The sequence below is a fragment of the Mus pahari genome, chromosome 22, assembly GCF_900095145.1.
Source record: "Mus pahari chromosome 22, PAHARI_EIJ_v1.1, whole genome shotgun sequence".
In the NCBI taxonomy this organism is placed as follows: Eukaryota; Metazoa; Chordata; class Mammalia; order Rodentia; family Muridae; genus Mus; species Mus pahari.
The window spans coordinates 11,642,210-11,663,604 of record NC_034611.1 but is presented as its reverse complement, the minus strand read 5'-3'; the positions used below and the strand labels follow the sequence as shown (position 1 = coordinate 11,663,604).

General features: G+C 39.0%; 1 protein-coding gene and 1 pseudogene across 3 annotated transcripts in view; one reads left to right on the top strand and one right to left on the bottom strand.

The window, feature by feature from the left end:
* The window catches only part of Rgs20 (regulator of G protein signaling 20), a 148,948-nt gene that overhangs the window by 123,115 nt on the left and 4,438 nt on the right, over positions 1 to 21,395 (bottom strand). The window contains exon 2 of one of the 3 annotated variants that reach the window (XM_021222192.2): positions 6,803 to 6,815. The exons of the other annotated variants lie outside the window; for them this stretch is intronic. Coding sequence (XP_021077851.1) covers positions 6,803 to 6,815 — 13 coding nt within the window. The remainder of the gene's footprint in view (positions 1 to 6,802; positions 6,816 to 21,395) is intronic. 3 annotated transcript variants of the gene reach the window in all.
* On the top strand, positions 17,383 to 19,619 carry LOC110338995 (annotated as a pseudogene).

Genomic DNA, 21,395 nt, shown 5'->3' with positions numbered 1-21,395 from the left:
ATCCACTTATTAGTGAGTACATACCATGCATGTCCTTTTGGGTCTGAGTTACCTCACTCAGGATGATATTTTCCAGTTCCACCCATTTGCATGCAAAACTCAGGAAGTTCTTGTTCTTAATAGCTGAGTAGTATTCCATTGTGTAAATGAACCTCATTTTCTGTATCCATTCTTCTGTTGTGGGACATCTGGGTTGTTTCCAGCTTTTGACTATCATGAATAAGGCTGCTATGAACATAGTGGAACATGTACCCCTGTGGCATGGTGGGGCATCTTTTGGGTATATTCCCAAGAGTGGTATGTATAGCTGGGTCTTCAGGTAGATCTACCTCCAATTTTCTGAGGAGCCTTCAAATTGATTTCCAGAGTGGTTGTACTAGTTTGCAATCCCACCAGCAATGGAGGTGTGTTCCTCTTTCTCCACATCCTCTCCAACACCTGTTGTCACCTGAGGTTTTGATCTTAGCCATCTTGATTGGTGTAAGGTGGAATTTCAGGGTTGTTTTGATTTGCATTTCTATGATCACAAAGGACTGTGAACATTTCTTTCGGTGGTTCTCAGTCATTCGAGATTCCTCAGTTGTGAATTCTTGCTTTAGCTCTATACCCCATTTTTTTTTTTTTTTTGATTGGGTTGTTTTGGTTTTTTGTTGATTAACTTTTTGAGTTTTTTATTTTGGATATTAGCCCTCTATCAGATGTGGGGTTAGTGAAGATGTTTTTCCCAATCTGTAGGTTACCAATTTGTCTTATTGACTATGTCCTTTGCCTTACAGAAACTTTCCAGTTTCATGAGGTCCCATTTATCAATTCTTGATCTTAGAGCATGAGCCATTAGAGTTCTATTTAGGAATTTGGCACCCCTGTGCCAATGAGTTCAAGGCTCTTTTCCACTTTCTCTTCTATTAGATTCAGTGTCTCTGGTTTTATGTTGAGGTCCTTGATCCACTTGGACTGGAGCTTTGTACAAGGTGACAACTATGTGTCTATTTTTAGTTTTCTACATATTGACAACCAGTTAGACCAGCACCATTTGTTGAAAATGCGCAACAGCTCATTTCTGATGGATGAGACAGGCAGAGTTGTAATTTGGCTTTTGGTGGAGACTGCTTAGAAAATGAGGACCTTGCAAAGTAGAGAGGGGCAACAGGATCACCAAGCTTTATCTTTTGAGGGAAAAAGTGGTGGACATTATCAATAATGTGTGAAGACTATGAAGTTGTATAAAAGTAGTTAAGTAAAATTTAACCAGTGAAATAAGACATTGTTTGAATGAAATGACCATGAATTTGATACCAATTTCATACTTTTTCTAAAAGATGCAGTTTAGATTTGAGTAGAATGGAGTGAGGGTCTGAAGACGGGATGAAAATAGCTCCACGTTGTTCTACATATATCTATGTACCTGTGTGTTTATGTATCCTACTGGATCTACCTGTAATAAGAGAACAAAAAAGCATAAAAACCCCCGTAACCCACCTATGTTCTATAAGGTAAGGAATGGATGATCCATGACTCTAGACTTAGTTGGGAGAGGACCTATCCACACATTCTTTACCAAATACAGGGTAAACAAGGAATTTTTCTTTTAGTTATGATTATGAAGCTTATGAGCAATAGAATCAAAATAAAAATACCATATATCTAAGCAAGGACTTAGTATGATATGAGCAAGACAATTGTAAGAATCTCAAAATGTGTAGAATGGGAAGGAATAATTGAACTGGGACTAGGAACTACTTCCTTCTGGGCCAGTTTTTCTCTCCTGGGAATCTGAGCTAAGAATATGGAGATAAGGAAGTTGCTTTTTTGGTATCTTTTGAGCACTATTCACACACTCATGAACTCAGGACTAGAGCTATCAGCCTTTTGTGGCCTTGTTCATCATCATTTTTATCTCCTGGTCATATGAGGTTTTTTTTTTTTCATATGCATTTTAAATAGGTAACTAAAAATATGTCCATATTATACATGTGTGGTTTTAGTTTGTTTGGTTTTATTTTGAATAAATATCCTTAGATAGATCTGTCACTGGAAAATAATCCTGAAAATCTTTACTGTTGCAAATTCAAAAATCATATACTCAAAATATATTTTGTGGAAAGACATGGTTTGCTATATAAGCAATACCAAATTAAACCAATGGCATCGCCTATGATTTGGGTTCCATTATGTACATAATTTGACAACATATTTGCTTCACCTTAAAAATTGCTCTCCTCACCAGTTTAATCAAGTTGCTATACAAATTATCCCATAGCTAGAATGTGGCCTATATCTAGCATCTTAGCACTTGGGAAAAGGAGGGAGGAAGATGAGTTCAAGATTATTGTTAGTGAAATGGAAGATTTGAGACCAGCCTGGGATATTCCCAAAAATAAACTATTCTGTGGAAAATTTTAAAATAAACTCCGGAGTGACTGAAGTTTGATTTGAATTATGTTTCTTTACAGAATGATAGAAAGTGGTTTCTTGAGCCTGTGCCACAATGCCTGGAGCTGAACCTGTTCCACAGTTTTCCATATCCAAATATTGCCAGGAGAGAGCTGGTCTCCCAGGAGTGCAGACAGAGCTGTGAACACTAGTAAGTCCACCACTTCTGTTCAAATTACTGGTCCAAGAAGGACCTGCCAAGAGACATCAGGAGATAGGAACCAAGGAACAGCTGGGGTCAAGAACCTTCTAGTTTCCATCTGCACCCCAGAACTGACCCTGGGCCACAGCTCTCCATACCCAAATTCTTCCCAGAGAGAATTGATCTCCTAGGAGTGCTGATACACAGCCTTGCAGGAGGGACAAGCCACAGTCAGAGACAGCAAGACCAGATAACACCAGAGATAACCAGATGGAGAGAGGCAAGGGCAAGAACATAAGCAACAGAAACCAAGCCTTCTTGGCATCATCAGAACCCAGTTCTTCCATCACAGTTAGCCCTGGATACTCCAACACATGAAAAAAGCAAGACTCTAATTTAAAATCACATCTCATGATGATGATAGAGGACTTTAAGTAGGATATGAATAACTCCCTTAAAGAAATACAGGAGAACATAGGTAAACAGGTAGAATTCCTTAAAGAGGAAACACAAAAATCCCTTAAAGAATTACAGAAAAACACAATCAAGCAGGTGAAGGAACTGAACAAAACCATCCAGGGTCTAAAAATGGAAATAGACACAATAATGAAATCACGAAAGGAAACAACCCTGAAGATAGAAAACCTAGGAACGAGATCAGGAGTCATAGATGCAAGCATTACCAACAGAATACAAGACACAGAAGACAGAATCTCAGGTGTAGAAGATACCATAGAAAACATAGACACAACAGTCAAAGAAAATGCAAAATGCACAAAGCTCCTAACCCCAAAACATCCAGGAAATCCAGGTCACAATGAGAAGACCAAACCTAAGGATTATAGGTATATAAGAGAACAAAGATTCCCAACTTAAAGGGCCAGTAAATATCTTCAACACAATTATACCCAGCAAGACTCTCAATTACCACAGAGGTAGAAACCAAGATACTCCATGACAAAACCAAATTTACACAATATCTTTCCACAAGACCAGCCCTATAAAGGATAATAGATGGAAAACTTCAACACAAGGATGGAAACTACATCTGAGAAAAAGCAAGAAAGTAATCTTTTTTCAACAAACACAAAGAAGATAGCCACACAAACATAAAAATAACATTAAAAATAATAGGAAGCAACAATCAGTATTTATTAATATCTCTTAACATCAATGGACTCAATTTCCCAATAAAAAGACATAGACTAACACACTGGATATGTAAGCAGGACCCAGCATTTTCCTGCATACATGAAATGCACCTCAGTGTCAGACAAACACTACCTCAGAGTAAAGGGCTGGAAAACAGTTTTCCAAGTAAATGGTCCCAAGAAACAAGGTGGAGTAGCCATTCTTTTTTTTTTTTTTTTTTTTTTGGTTTTTCGAGACAGGGTTTCTCTGTATAGCCTTGGCTATCCTGGAACTCACTTTGTAGACCAGGCTGGCCTCAAACTCAGAAATCTGCCTGCCTCTGCCTCCCAAGTGCTGGGATTAAAGGCGTGCGCCATCACGCCCGGCCTGAAGTAGCCATTCTAATATCAAATAAAATCAACTTTAAACCAAAAGTTATCAAAAAGGATAAGGAAGGACACTTCATATTGGTGAAAGGAAAAATCTACCAACATGAACTCTCAATTCTGAACATCTATGCTCCAAGTGCAAGGGCACCGGCATTCATAAAAGGAACTTTACTAAAGCAGAAAGCACACATTGAACCTCATACAATGATAGTGGGAGACTTCAACACCCCACTCTCATCAATGGACAGATCATGGAAACACAAACTAAACATAGATATAGTGAAACTAACAGAAATTATGGACCAAATGGATTTAGAAGATATCTGTAGAACATTTCATCCTAAATCAAAAGAATATACATTCTTCTCTGCACCTCATGGTACCTTCTCCAAAATTTACCATATAGTTGGTCACAAAACAGGCCTCAACAGAGAGAAGAAGATCGAAATAATCCCATGCATCCTATCAAAACACCGTGGACTAAGGCTGGTCTTCAATACTAACAAAAAACAAGAGAAAGCTCACATACACATGGAAGCTGATCAATGGTCTACTCAATGATAACTTGTTTAAGGAAAAATAAAGAAAGAAATTAAAGACTTTGTAGAATTTTGTGAAAATGAAGGCACAGCATACCTAAACTTATGGGACACATGAAAGCAGTGCTAAGAGGAAAACTCAGAGCTCTGAGTGCCTCCAAAAGGAAACTGGAGAGAGCATATCCTAGCAGGTTAACAGCACACCTGAAAGTTCTCGAACAAAAAGAAGCAAATACACCTAAGAGGAGTAGAAGGCAGGAAATAATCAAACTTAGGGCTGAAATCAATCAAGTAGATACAAAAAGAACTATACAAAGAATCAACAAAACCAGGAGTTGGTTCTTTGAGAAACTCTACAAGATAGGTAAACCCTTAGCCATATTAACCAGAGGGCACAGAGACATTATCCAAATTCACAAAATCAGAAATGAAAAGGGAGATATAACAACAGAAACTAAGGAAACTTTAAAAAAAAATCATCATATAGGCTATAAAAGCCTATATTCAACAAAAATGGACAATCTGGTTGAAATGGATAATTTTCTAGACATATACAAAATACCCAAAGTTAAATCAGGATCAGATGAACTATCTAAACAGTTCCATAACCCCTAAAGAAATAGAAGTAATNATTAAAAGTCTCCCAACCAAAAAAAGTCCAGAACCAGATGGGTTTAGTGGAGAATTCTATCAGACCTTCAAAGAAGATCTAATACCAATACTCTTCAAACTATTCCACAAAATAGAAACAGAAGGAATACTAACCAATACATTCTATGATGTCACAGTTACAATGCTTATTCTCCCTTGGAGATTGAAAAATTTCTCTCTAATCAGGAATCTGTCACAATTTCCTTTCATAGATGACTTCATACTCTTATGAAGACTCTTTTTTTTTCTACTTCTTTCACATTTAATGTTTCAAATAGATTTTAAAAACTGGAAAAATAATATAATTAATTAACAAAAATTCCACCCAGTTCTAATCATAGGAGAGTGAGCCTTGGATCAGGTTTACATTCACAAGTTCCTGTTCTCACTGTGTCTGCTATCTGCAATCGTGCCTGTATAAAATATGCTGGTGGTCGGAGAAACATTTAAGTAATGAGTATAAATCTTGCAATCTGTTGGGGCAAATGAAAGTGCACATTCATTTGTATGCATTTGAGTGATGTTCAAATGTTGCTACTGAACATTTAAGGTGTGGTCATTTTCCATTAATAAGTCACTAAGAATAATGAGTATACAAAAAGAAGTTGAAAAAAGAGTTAATCAGAGGAGATTAAAAAGTATACTTCATTCTAATCAGGGGAACAATTAATTAACAATAATTGACAACTGACAATATTAAATATATATGCAACAAACTTCAGAGCACCCAATTTTATAAAAAGCATGCCACTGAAATTAACATTAAAATACAGATATTGTATACATGTACATACATATTTTAATGGTGTTAAATAATATAAGATGATGATACATTCCAACAGTTAGGGCCTGTTTAACAAAAATACTGGCACCAGGAATAAGAAATTTTCTCTTGAATCATTGGTCAGGGTAATAAAAGGTGTGTGTGTGTGTGTGTGTGTGTGTGTGTGTGTGTATGTATACACCACTCTCTCGATATCTCTTCTTGGAAGGATTAATGTTTGCATGTTTGTTTATTAATTATTCCTTGTTCTGCCACATGATTGCGCACCAACCTCAGCCAGATGGAAGCAACCATGTGACCTACTATTCCAGGTCATTTTTGTGTCTCTGTATATTATACACTACAGGACTAGAAGTTAATTAAACCCAGATTGTACAGAATTTTGATGAGGCACACAAAAAGCCACCAGAAGCTTCATAACATCTTCAGCCATGTTTTCCTTCTGCTTTGGTCTAATTTTTTAAATGCCAGACAAACCAATCATACTAATTTTCATTGTTATTTTCTTTTTTTCAAGATAAAAATGTCTTTATTGCAACATTGGAAATATCTTTACAAGCCAATCTTTGCAGATTACAAATTGTACAGCTGGGTGTGACCACTGATTGCTCATCTCATCCTCATGACCAACCATTTCCTGTTAAGGTCCATGTCCTAACAGTGTTACCCTGTGGATCAAGTCTCCAACATGTAGTTTGCAGAACACACCCAAACTATAGCAGCTAACTAATGTAAAGATTTAACATCTGGTTGTTTGTCAGTAAAGGTGAAATCTTTTTGTGATTCATGACCAAACCACTTACTAAATGTTAGGGGGCACTGTGTAGGTTGTTATTTCACTTTAAATCACTCATAACTTCATTTATTACTGCAAGGGCATTGACTGGTGGTATATTATTAGATACCTTATCAATTTAAAGAATTGTCTAAATAGTTGTGGGGATATAGCAAGAGATATAATAATATTTTTAAAATGACAAACTGAAGTGACCTTATTTTTTCATGATTTTATTTTTTAATTTGTTTCATCCTTAGAACTTTGTTTTCTATTTTTATTTTAAATTGAAGTATAAAATTTTGTATAATTATGAAGTTCTTTTCAGAAGACACTTAGGAAGAAAAGACAGAACTTTGTGCCTAGTTAACTCACTTTTCTCAAGGTGCAGTAGAATGTAGTATTAATCCACTAAGAACATATTAACCACCAGTGAGTTCTTGGATGCCACAAGGGTAATTACTTTCTTGCTAGGGTATTTTTCCTGTCTTCTTTCTTCAATATTTTCCCTACACAAAGCACTATGATTTTAATAGTTGCCTTTAGAGTCCTTTAAATTTATTTTTCTTCACTCACTGCTTAAAATCTCAAAATAAGTGTTTTATCACTCAGCTGTTCAAAGAATGATACATTGCTGTAAGACAGACCACAGTCCTGGAAAGGCATTAGCACTGGAGTGCCGTGAAAAATTATATTAAAGAAGCAGCTCTCACATCTCATCCCTGACATTTATTACTGGGAAAGAATGCACTCACAATAGACATCTATATTCAGAAACTGAAATCTTACTAGAGTGGCTGTAATGATGTCTCTCTCGTGGCTCCTACCTTGGAAGACTGCTGACTCAGGATATATCTGCCCCACCCCCATTTATATACTTTGTCATGAAAGGAAGCAAAAATAATAATGAAGAAAAAAAATCTGATGATAAGAATAAGACACTGTACACTGTAGGAATATTCATTTTGTAGTAAGGCAGTGCCATGTTAGAATATTTATAATTAAGTTGTGCAGAAAGATTCACTAACAGTGCTGTATTCCATATGTAGTAGATGTGCAGCTTGGTCTTTATGCAGGTCCTCCAACAACAGGAGCATAGGCTGTCCCTGAATCTGTTGCCTGCCTGCCTGCCTGCCTGTGGATCCCATTTCCCTAACTGGGTCTCCTTGTCTGGGCTCAGTGGAAGAGGATTTGCCTAGTCCTGCAATGACTTCTTGTGCTGGGGGTGTGGTAGGGTGGGATGGGTGCAATGGGGGGAGTGGAGGAGGTTAGTGTGGGGGCTAATACCTAGAGGAGATCTCCCTTCTCAAAGGAGAAGGGGAGGGAAGAATGGGGGTGTGGCTGCATGAGGGGGTACTTGGAGGAAAGGAGGCTGATACTGGTATTTAAAATGAATGAATGAATGAATAAATTTAATGAAAATTTAAAAACACAGAAATGCTGTTTCCCTCTGCTCCTGGAGCTGATCCTGTGCCATAGTGCCCAGAGCTGATCCTATGCCACAGCACTACATACCCAAATACTGCCGGGAGAGAGCAGGAGTGGGGACAAGACTGTGAGCACAGATAAGACCTCCACTTCTGCTCAGAGGGCCCCACCAGGAACTCCCAGGATATACAAACCAAGGAGCAGCCTGGGAGAGGAGCCTTCCGGTTTCCGTATGCTCCTGGAGCTGATCCTGTGGCACAGCACTTCACACCCAAATACCTCCAGTAGAGAGCTGGCCTCCCAGGAGTGCAGACAAACCTATGAACACAGGTAAGACCACCACTTCTGTTCAAATTACTGGCCCAAGAGGGACCACTACTCCCAGAGCCATCAGGACACAGGAACCAAGGAACAGCCAGGAACAGGATTCTTCTGGTTTCTGTCTGCACCCTGGGGCTGACCCTGGACCACAGCTCTCCATACTGAAATTCCTTCCAGAGAGAATTGATCTCCCAGGAGTACTGACATACAGGCTTGCAGGAGGGACAAGCCACAGTCAGAGACAGTAAGAACAGCTAACACTGGAGATAACCTGATGGAGAAAGAACTTGCATTGACAAGAACATAAACAACAGAAACCAAGCCTACTTGGCATCATCAGAACCTAGTTCTTCCATCACAGTGAGCCCTGGATACTCCAACACACCAGAAAAGCAAGACTCTAATTTAAAATTACATTTCGTGATGATGATAGAGAACTTTAAGTAGGACATGAATAACCCCCTTAAAAAAATATAGGAGAACACAGGTAAACAGATAGAAGCCCTTAAAGAGGAAACACAAAAATCCCTTAAAGAATTACAGGAAAACACAACCAAACAGGTGAAGGAACTGAACAAAACCATCCAGGGTATAAAAATGGAAATAAACACAATAATGAAATCATGAAGGGAGACAACCCTGGAGGTAGAAAACCTAGGAAAGAGATCAGGAGTCATAGATGCAAGCATCACCAACAGAATACAAGAGATAGAAGACAGGATCTCAGGAGCAGAAGATACCATAGAAAACATTGGCACAACAGTCTAAGAAAATATAACATGTAAAAAGCTTCTAACCCAAAACATCCAGGAAATCCAGGACACAATGAGAAGACCAAATCTAAGGATAATAAGTATAGAAGAGAGCAAAGATTCCCAACTTAAAGGACCAGTAAATCTCTTCAACAAAATTATAGAAGAAAACTTGCCTAACCTAAAAAAAAAAAAAAAAAAAAAAAAAAAAAGGTGCCCATACACATAAAAGAAGCTTAGAGAACTCCAAATAGGTTGAACCAGAAAAGAAATTCTTTCTGTCACATAATAGTCAAAAAATCAAATGCACAAAACAAAGAAAGAATATTAAAAGCAGGAAGGGAAAATAATCAAGTAACATATAAAGGCAAACCTATCAGAATTACACCAGACTTCTCACCAGAGACTATGAAAGTTAGAAGATCCTGGGCACATGTTGTACAGACCCTAAGAGAACACAAATGCTAGCCAAGGCTACTATACACAGCAAAACTCTCATAGAGGGAGAACCCTAGATATTCCCTAACAAAACCAAATTTATACAATATCTTTCCACAACTCCAGCCCCGCAAAAGATAATAGATGAAAAACATCAACACAAGGAGGGAAACTACACCCCAGAAAAAGCAAGAAATTAATCTTCTTTTAACAAACCCAAAAGAGGATAAACACACAAACATAAATATAACATCAAAAATAACAGAAGACAATGATCACTATTCATTAGTATCTCTTAACATCAATGAACTCAATTCCCCAATAAAAAGACATAGACTAACACACTGGATATGTAAACAGGACCCAACATTTTGCTGCATACAGGAAATGCACTTCAGTGACAAAGACAGATACTACCTCAGAGTAAAGGGCTGGAAAACAGTTTTCTAAGCAAATGATCCCAAGAAACAAGCTAGAGTAGCCATTCAAATATTGAATAAAATCAACTTTCAACCAAAAGTTACCAAAAAAGATAAGGAGGGTACTTCATACTGGTCAAAGGAAAAACCTACCAAGATGAACTCTCAATTCTGAACACCTATGCTAAAAGTGCAAAGGCACCGGCATTCCTAAAAGAAACATTTCTAAACCAGAAAGGACACATTGCACCTCACACAATAATAGTGGGAAACTTCAACACCCCACTCTCAGCAAAGGACAGATCATGGAAACACAAACTAAACATAAATATTGTGAAACTAACAGAAGTTATGGACCAAAAGGATTTAACAGATATCTGTAGAACATTTCATCCTAAATCAAAAGAATATACTTTCTTCTCAGCAATTCAAGGTACCTTCTCCAAAATTTACCATATAGTTGGTCACAAAACAGGCCTCAACAGAGACAAGAAGATTGAAATAATCCCATACATCCTATTAGATCACCATGAACTAAGGCTGGTCTTCAATACCAACAAAAACAAGAGAAAGCTCACATACACATGGAAGCTGATAAATGGTCTACTCAATGATAACTTGGTCAAGGAAGAAATAAAGAAAAAAATTAAAGACTTTGTAGAATTTTGTGAAAATGAAGGCACAGCATACCTAAACTTATGGGACACATGAAAGCAGTGCTAAGAGGAAAACTCAGAGCTCTGAGTGCCTCCAAAAGGAAACTAGAGAGAGAATACACTAGCAGCTTGACAGCACACATGAAAGCTCTAGAACAAAAAGAAGCAAATACATCCAAGAGGAGTAGAAGGCAGGAAATAATCAAAGTCAGGGCTGAAATCAACCAAATAGAAACAAAAAGAACTATACAAAGAATCAACAAAACCAGGAGTTGGTTCTTTGACAAAATCAACAAGATAGATAAACCCTTAGCCAGATTATCCAGAGAGAACAGAGACAGTATCCAAATTCACAAAATCAGTAAAGGGAGATATGACAACAGAAACCGAGGAAATTAAAAAAACCATCAGATTCTACTACAAAACCTATACTCAACAAAACTGGAAAATAATTGGACAATTTTCTAGACAGATACCAAATATCACAGTGAAATCAGGATCAGATAAACCATCTAAACAGTCCCATAACCCTGAAAGAAATAGAANCAGTCATTAAAAGTCTCCCAACCAAAAAAAGTCCAGGACCAGATGGGTTTAGTGCAGAATTCTATCAGACTTTCAAACAAGACCTAATACCAATACTCTTCAAACTATTCCACAAAATAGAAACAGAAGGAACAGTATTCATTTCCATCTATGAATCCACAGTTATGCTAATACCAAAATCTCACAAAGACCCAACAAAGAAAGAGAACTTCAGACCAATTTTCCTTATGAATATCAATCCAAAAATACTCAATAAAATTCTTGCCAACTGAACCCAAGAACACATCAAAATGATCATTCACAATGATCAAGTAGGCTTCATCTCAGGGATGCAGTGATGGTTCAATATATGGAAATCTATCAATGTAGATAGACATAAACAAACTCAAAGAAAAAAAGACCCACATGATCATTCCATTGGATGTTGAAAAAGCATATGACAAAATTCAACATCCCTTTGGGCTCTAAGGGTCTGCAGGGGAAGGAAGGGGAGGGAATAGAGCCTGCATCCTGCCAGAGTTCCTCCTGTGCTCTGGCAGGGGGATGCAGGAGGGCTGCTAGACACTTTCCACTTGGCCCCACGTGGGCATCTAAGCCACTGACACCACTCAGTGGGTGTAGGGGGCCGGTGGGGGTGGCCAAGGAGCAGCCCCTGATACCAGGGGCCCCCGGGGCGACCCCCTCCACCCCAGAGTTATGGTAGAGAGGGTTGAGGGAGAGAGGTTCCCACACAGGCGAGAGTCCTTAGTTCGAGCCTTGATTGTAGCACAGGAAGGCCTTCCATCAGGAGATTAGAAATGGCTCATTAGAAGAAAACCTATCCCATTGTCCAAGCACAGCGGGCCTTGATGAACAGAGGTAGTCTATATTTTAGAGCTTTATTGTAGAAAGGCAGGCAGAAAGAGAGAAGGTAAAAGAGAGAGAGAGACTGGCCATGACCAAGAGGAGAGAAGGGGGGAAAGGAGAGAGAGAAGAAAGGCTAGAGTAAGAGGAGAGAGAGAGAGAGAGAGAGAGAGAGAGAGAGAGAGAGAGAGAGAGAGTAGAGAGAGAGAGTAAGAGAGTGAGAGGAGAGAATGAGGAGAGGAGAGCATGAGGAGAGCAAAGGGAGAGAGTGAGGTGGGGCCAAACAGCCCCTCTTATGATGAGTTGTTATTTTGTTGTTGCTAGGTAACTGGGAGGAGTGTAGCCTGAAGGTCAGAAGCTTAGGATGTTGTCTATGTGACTACTAGCCACACGCTTCTCCTGTGGGGGGCTGTGGAGGTGGTAACTTCAACAGGAGCCTTGAGTCAGGAGCCATGAGGGGAGGGAACACCTACTGTCCCATGTAGGTGAATTATCACCACCAGGTCTCGGGGTTCCACATCTCAGCTCCACTGGAAACTAGGCTGTCTGTACATATCCCAATGCCCCACACATCCCTTCATGTTAAAAGTCTTGGAAAGATCAGGAATTCAAGGCCCATACCTAAACACAGTAAAAGCAATATACAGCAAACCAGTAGTCAACATCAAAGTAAATGGAGAGAAACTTGAAGCAATCCCACTAAAATCAGGGATTATATAAGGCTGCCCTTTCTCTCCCTATCTATTCAATGTAGTACTTGAAGTTCTAGCTAGAGCAATTACACAACAAAAGTAGTTCAAAGTGATACAAATTGGAAAGGAGAAAGTCAAAATATCACTATTTGCAGATGATATGATAGTATACTTAAATGAACTCCTTAAAACTCTACCAGAGAACGCCTACAACTGATAAACAACTTTAGCAAATTGGCTGGATATAAAATTAATTCAAACAAATCAATAGCCTTCCTCATTCAAAGAATAAATGGGCTGAGAAAGAAATTAGGGAAATGACATCCTTCACAATAGCCACAAACAATATAGAATATCTTGGTGTGATTCTAACCAAGCAAGTGAAATGTCTGTATGACAGGAACTTCAAGTGTTGTAAGAGAGAAATCAAAGAAGACCTTAGAAGATGGAATGATCTCCCATGCTCATGGGTTGGCGGGATTAATATAGTAAAAATGGTTGTGTTACATAAAGCAATCTACAGATTCAATTCAATCCCCATAAAAAAAGTGCAATTCTCAAATTCTTTTGGAATATCAAAGAACAAACAAGAAAACAAACAAACAACCCAGGATACTGAAAACTATTCCCAACAATAAAAGAACTTCAGGGGGAATCACCATCCCTGACCTCAAGTTGTATTACAGAGCAATAGTGATAAAAAACTGCATAGTAATTTGTACAGTGACAGGCAGGTTGATCAGTGGAATAGAACTGAAGACCCAGAATTGAACTCAAACATGTATGGTCACTTGATCTCTGACAAAGGAGCTAAAGCCATTCAGTGGAAAAAAAGACAGCATTTTCAACTAATGGTGCTGGTTTAACTGGTGGTCAACATGTAGAAGAATGCAAACTAATGCATTCTTATCTCCCTGTACAAAGCTCAAGTCCAAGTGGATCAAGGACCTCCACATAAAACGAGATACACTGAATCTAATAAAAGAGAAGGTGGGAAAAGTCTAGAACACATAGGCACTGGGGAAAAGTTCCTGAACAGAACACCAATGGCTTATGTTCTAAGATCAAGAGTTGACAAATGGGACCTCATAAAATTGCGAAGCTTCTGTAAGGCAAAGGACACTGTCAATAGGACAAAATAGCAACCAACAGATTGGGAAAAGATCTTTATGAAGTCTACATCTGATAGAGGGCCAATATCCAATATATACAAAGAACTCAAGAAGTTAGATTCCAGAGAACCAAATAACCATATTAAAAATGGGGTACAGAGCTAAACAGAGAATTCTCAATTGTGGAAACTCAAATGACTAAGAAGCACCTAAAGAAATGTTCAACATCCTTAGTCACCAGGAAAATGCAAATCAAAATAATCCTGAGACTCCATGTCACACCAATCAGAATGGTTATGATCAGAAACTCAGGTGACAGCAGATGCTGGTGAGGATGTGGAGAAAGAGGAGCACTCCTCCATTGCTGGTGGGATTGCAAGTTGGTACAACCCCTCTGGAAATCAGTCTGGTGATTCCTCAGAAAATTGGACATAGTGTTATCTGAGGACCTAGCTATACCACTTCTGGTATATGCCCAGAATATGCTCCAACATGTAATAAGAACACATGTTCATAGCATATATATATATATATATATATATATATATATATATATATATATAAAATTTATATTTATTTATATTAGCCAGAAGCTGCAAACCACTCAGATATCCCTCATCAGAGAAATGGATACAGAAAATATGATACATTTACACAATGGAGTACTACTCAGCTATTAAAAATAATGACTTCATGACATTTGCAGGCAAATAGATGGAACTTGAAAATATCATCCTGACTGAGGTAACTCAGTCATAAAAGAACTTACAGGGTATGCACTCACTGTAAGTGGATATTAGCTTAAAAGTTCAGAATGCTCAACATTCAATTCGCAGACCACATGAAGCCTAAAAGGAAATCCAAAATGTGGATGCTTCAGTGCTTCTTAGAAGGGTGAAGAGAATACTCACAGGAGGAAATATGGAGACAAAGTGTGGAGCAGAGACTGAATGAAAGGCAATCCAGAGAATGCCACACCTGGTAATCCATCCCATATACAGCCACCAAACCAGTATGCTATTGTGGATGCCGGGAAGTGTTTGTTGATGGAAGCCTGATATGGCTGTCTCCTGAGAGGCTCTGCCAGAGCCTGACAGATCCAGAGGTGCATACTTACAGCCTACCATTGGACTGAGCTCAGGGTCCTTGATGGAGGAGTTGGAGAAGGGACTGAAGGACCTGAGGGGGTTTGCAATCCCATGGAGGGAGCAACAGTGTCAACAGGTCAGAGCCCCCCCTCCCCCAGAGCTCCTGGGAACTGGACCACCAACCAAAGAATACACATGGAGAGAGACCCATGGCGCTGGCCACATATGTAGCAGAGGATGGCCTTGTTAGACATCGATGGAAGGAGAGGCCCTTGGGCCTGAGGGTGTTCAATACTCCAGTGTAGGGGAATGACAGGTCAGGAAGACAGGAGTGGGTAGGTGTGTGAGCACCCTCATAGAGGCAGGGGGAGGGGGATGGGATAGGAGGGTTCTGAAGGGGAGACCTAGAAAGGGGAAAACATTTGAAATGTAAATAAAGAAAATATCCAATAAAAACACAGAAAAAAGAATGCTCTGTTTAAAAATATAAGACAACACTTTACTTCTTTTGAGACAGGGTTTTGGATTTGTTACGTAGTGTTCACCCTCTCATGTAAGAATAAGACTACTACCTTGATTTTGAGCCAAATTTGAGGCAAGTTAATTAGATATTGGTAGGATGATAAACTCTGGCTGGGTTTAATCCTAGAAAATGGCCACAGGTCACGTTTTGCAGAAGCTTAAAAAGGAAACCCCATAAGTCCACGCATTTCCCCTCAGGTTCAATCAGGGACAAGCATACATCCCAATGCAGTTCCTGCCTATGTACCCCCAGACTACATGTAATCAAGAACATCCTGTACTGTCAGGTTAGAAAAACTTGTATAGGAGAATGAAAACATGGCTTATTATAGCCTCCAGCATTTCAGGAAGTTTTGCCTTTGGGCAAGTTAGAGATATTTTTGCTTTATGGATCTCATAGGCACAGTAATTAAAACAGAACCTTGACACTCATAGTAGCTAAGGCTGGTTTTGTACTCCTGCCTCCAGCTCTACTAAGTGCTGACTTCACAGTTGTTTTGTATTTTTCTCTGAGGCTCTAAGATCTTGGCAGTTGGCCAGGCATGAGGCAGAAATAGGCAGATTTTTAATGAGTTCAAGGCTACTCTGGGCTCCACAGTAACACCTTCAAGAAGAAGGAGGAGTAAGAAGAGGAGGAGGAGAAGTAGGAGAAGGAAGAGAAAGAAGAGAAGGAGGAGGAAAAAAGAAAAATGCAAAGAAAAGAAAAGAGAAAAGAAAAGGACCCTGGAATATGAATATTCTGGAATAAGGGCCTATGGTACGTCTCAGTGTCTAAGACCACTGGCTGTTCTTTCAGAGGTCTCTAATTCATTCCCAGTAACCACATGCCGGCTCACAACCATCCATAAAAAGATCTGATGTGCTCTTCTGGCCTGAAGATGTACATGCAGCAGAGCACTCATACACTAAATTAAAAAAAAACATTCTGGAAGAAATAAATCTTAGGAAATACCTAAAATTTACGCCCCCAATCTGTTCAGCTATCTGGAAGTCTTGCAGTAATGGAGGGGGTCCAGATCTCCTGAGCTGTCACTTATGTTGGAGTGGACTGTTGTTGCTGCTGCTGCTGCTGTGTTTGAGTTATTTCTGCTTCTGTAAGTAACCCAATAAACTCATTGGTCCTTCAGATTGGACTTTGGTGATATCATGACTTTGCTTTGCTTCTTATCTGTGATGAATAGATATTAGTTTTGCATTTCGGCAGGAATAGTGTCACATAACAGGTGTTCAGCTTTTTTCCTTTTATTTGTGTTGAATACGTTTGTGCTCTGTATGTATACATGTGATGAATGCCCATGAATGAGTGGGTACCTGTGATGTGGAGGCCAGGGGAGGATATTATTCTCTACTTCATTCCCTTGAGACAGGTCTATCACTGAACAGGACGCTCATCTGTTTCAGCGAGGCTGTCTGGCCAGTGAGTTCCTAGAATCTGCCTATCTCTGTCATCTAATGATGATGTCACAGGCACATGGATCCATGTTCCACTTCTGTGTATATGCTTTCATATCAAGTACTTTCACTCACAAACCCACACTCCCAGCCACAGTTTATTTTCTAAATTGCTTTTGGCAACTATCAGTTAAGTGCAAAGATTTTCAGAAAACTCAGATTCATGTCACTACTCACCTGACTTTCAACATCCCATATGTAGGCAGCATTATTTCCAAACTTGTTTTTTAAGTCTAAACCTGGTCTGGCAGCTTCAATCTACTGACTTAATGAAGCTGGGCAAGGATCCAAATGAAAGGAACAACCAGAAGTGCCATGATAATAAATGTGAGCAATTAGCATGTCAGCAACATCAATCTAACCTGCCAGTGCAGTGTTTTTACATTTATTCTGCAATCAGTTTAAATTTACAGGAAATTGCTAAAAGGAAAATAGTTCATTGTGGACATTGAGTGTAGCCCTATGAAGATTGCATAACTACAGTTCAGTATCAAAACCAGGAGATCATCATCGGCACAATTCATAGTGGTCACTCAGATTTCCGTGTATTACATGCACTTGTATGTTTGTGAATGTATGCACGTAGCTATGTGAGATTTTATCAAATGCCTAGATTTGTGGACCAGTCACTACAATCAAGATGTGCCACTGCAAGTCTCCTACTAAACCATTCACCTCTTTATAGCTATAACCACTACTTTCCCTTCATTTCTAATGTTGGACAACAACAACTAATCTATTCTCTATCTCTATGATTTTATTTCATATATGGTATAATATTACATATTGTATGCAAGTGACATCATCCAGTATGATATTTGGGGATTAGTTTCTTGTCACTATGCACTGCCTTGAGATCTACAAGAGTTGTACATCAACACTTTCTTTCTGTCATCACTTGCTACTGATGGCCTCATGCATTCACTTCCACTGCAGCTCCACAGAAGTACTTCCACTACCAACTACCCTTTGACCCAGTGTCCTGGGGACTGGCTCTTCATCTCATGCAGCTCTATGCCAAATATATAAAATTTGGTGCAGATGCCTGAGCCTTAATTCTTCAGAGTAGACCTTTCAGCCAATGTTGTAGCTGTCACTGAAAGTAAAGAATAGTGACTAATTAGCAGAGTTGGAGAAGTTCCATAGTAACAGAAAATGGAGTCACTGTTTCAAGTTAATCAATTTAAAGAATAAATACATAAATTTAGAAGCCGAACTTGTTCAAGATGTTGACATGAACACAAATGAAGAGGCTGGCGATGGTACCACCATTGCTACTGTTCTATCTATTGCGAAGGAGGGCTTTGAGAAGATCAGCAAAGGTTCTAATCCAATGGAAATCTGGAGAGATGTGTTATTGGCTCTTGATTCTGTAATTGTCAAAATTAAAAGGTTCTAAACCTGTGACAATCCCTGAAGAAATCTTACAGGTTGCTATGATATCAGCAAATGGAGACAAAGACATCGGAAACATTATTTGTGATGCAATGAAAATGGTTGGAAGAATGAGCATCATGACAACGAAGGATGGAAAAACCCTGAATGATGAATTAGAAATCATTGAAGGAATGAAATCAGGTATATTTCCTGATGTTTCATTAATACATGGAAGGTCAAAATGAGAATTCCAAGATGCCTATGCTCTGTTCAAAGAAAAGAGAGCTTCTAGTGTCCAGTCCAGTCTACTTGGCTTTTAAATTCCAAGTGCTCACTGGAAGCCTAGATACTCTATGTACAATGCATTTAAATAGGCTAATAGTTGGTCCTCAGGCTGTAGCAGCCAAAAGTCCAGTGTTTGGGAGCAATAGGAAGAACCAGACTAAAGACAAGGCTGTTGCTGCTAGTGGTGCTATATTTAAGGAAGAGGGGTGGAATCTAAACCTAAAAGATATTCAAGCTCATGACTTAGGAGAAGTTGTCTCCAAATACAATGTCACGCTTTTGAAAGCAAAAGTAACAATTTTGAATTGAAAACCATATTCAAGAAATCACCAAACAGTTATACATCATAACTAGTAAGTATGAAAAGAAAAATCTGTATGAATGATTGACTAAAGATTCAGATGGAGCAGCTGTGCTGAAGGTTGGAGGTTCAAGTAATGTTGAAGTGAATGAGAAGAAAGACAGTTATGGATACTCTCAACACTACAAGAGCAGCTGTTGAAGAAGGCACTGTTATAGTGTGTGTGTGTACACGCACACACTGCTTTAGTGCATTCCAGCCTTGGATTCATTAAAGCCTGAAATTAAAGATCAAAAAATAGGTATAGAGCTTACTCAAAGAGCACTCAAAAAACCTGCAATGACTATTGCTAAGAACGCAGTTGTTGAAGGACCTTTGGTTGTTGAGAAAATTCTGCAAAGTTCCACAGAATTTGGTTATGGAGATTTTGTGAACATGGTGGAAAGAGGGATCATTGATCCAACAAAGGTTGTAAGAGTTGCTTTACTGGATGCTGCTTGGGTGGCCTGCTTGTTATCTACAGCAGAAATTACAGTGTCATAAATTACTCCAGAAGGTAACAATAGGTAGAAGCTATGGGAGGTAGCATGTTCTTGCTCCGAGAATAGAGGAGCTTTGTCCTTCTCAATGAACTATGAAGGGGAAGATCAAGGCAGGGTCCTCATTGACAACTTCAGAGAAGTCACCTGAAGAAAATGACTGAAGAGGAGGCTGGCTGACTGATCACCATAACTATCAATTTCTGGTTTCTACTGGCAATATATAATAGTTTTCTGCTGTTGTTCATTCTTACAGATAATTTATTTTGTAGTTTTAAATAAAGCATTTGTATATTCCCAATACTGGGTGTAAGGGCCATATACCAGTGTCCTGCTTCCAGCTTAAGTCACTGAGACATTGCTACTGTTTTCATGTCACCAGATGAGAAGTTCAAAGTTGCCTTTCTGTGGAGAGAATGATTATGTACTAAGATGAGAATTCTCCAATCATGCAACAACCTTTGTGTAATAAACCTTTGCTTAAAGGTTTAGAAATAAAAGTTGCTTCCTTCTGGCTGCTTCCCATATTCGAAGATGTGATGTCCTGATGTACCACAGTCTGTTCCTGCATTCATTTTTGAAGGATTTTGGGAATATTACAAATAAAGCTGCTGTAGAACTGTACATGATATGTATGAATGAGGTTTTCCATCTCTCTGGAATACATGCCCAATAGTGAAAGTGTAGGAAGATGCATGCACATCTTTCTAGATTGGCTGTATCATTTTATGTCCTCACAGCAATGTGCAAAAGACTAGGTTTTTCTGCATTGTTGGCAGCATTAGGTTGTGTCACGTTTTAGATATTCTGAGATTTTGTTGAGATTATAATTTAATAACAATACTTCTCCATCCCCTGTCTCTCTCCAAGCCCTTCCATACATCCCTCCCTGTTCAAATTCATGGCCTCTTTCTTTCACTAATTGTTATTGCCTGCATCTATAGTTGTATATTGTCTTAGTTGCTTCTCTATTGCTGTGAAGAGACACCATAATCAAGACACCTTTTATAAAAAAGCATTTAGTTGGAGGTTTGCTTACAGGTTTAGTCCCTGATCAACATGGTGGGAAGCAAACCAGCATTGTGCCAGAGTGGTAGCTGAGAGCTTTACATTCTGATCTATAGGCAGAGAGACTGAGCTTAGGGTTGGTGTTTGAAACTTCAAAGCACACCCTCAGTGACACACTGCATTCAACAAGGCCACACCTCCTAGACCTCCCCAAGTGTTCTATCCACTTGGAAACAAGCATTCAAACATATGAGCCTAAGCAGGACATTCGGTTCAAAGGAGCACACCTATACATAGATGTTCCTAAACATAACTCCTCGAGTCTGTATGATGTTACTTGTATTTATGTTTTTTGCTACATGCACTCCAGTAGTGACAAGCGTGACAGGCCCCCAAAACCTGGGCGCTGTCCCGAGGCAAAAAGTTCACGGAAACTTAGTCTCCTGGAATCGTGGCATCCTGTATAATGAATGCTCCAATGTCCTTGCTTTAGCTGGTAAATGGATCTGTGTGCTTTCCCTTAATATTGCTTTATCATAAGTGCTTTTAAGGATTGACTTTTTGACATAGCAAAGTTAGATCCTAGGCAGTCAGTCCTTGAGCTGACCCTGGGTTTAGGTAGCTAACTTACTGCCCTACACAGGAAATTACCATTCTCTAGGAAGAAGGAAGTTTGTGATTTAAAGAGGAACCAGAGTAGATACTTAGAACTATAGATAGCTGAGTTACACCCATACACAAGTATTTACAATGGTTTAGGGGGAAGGTGGAC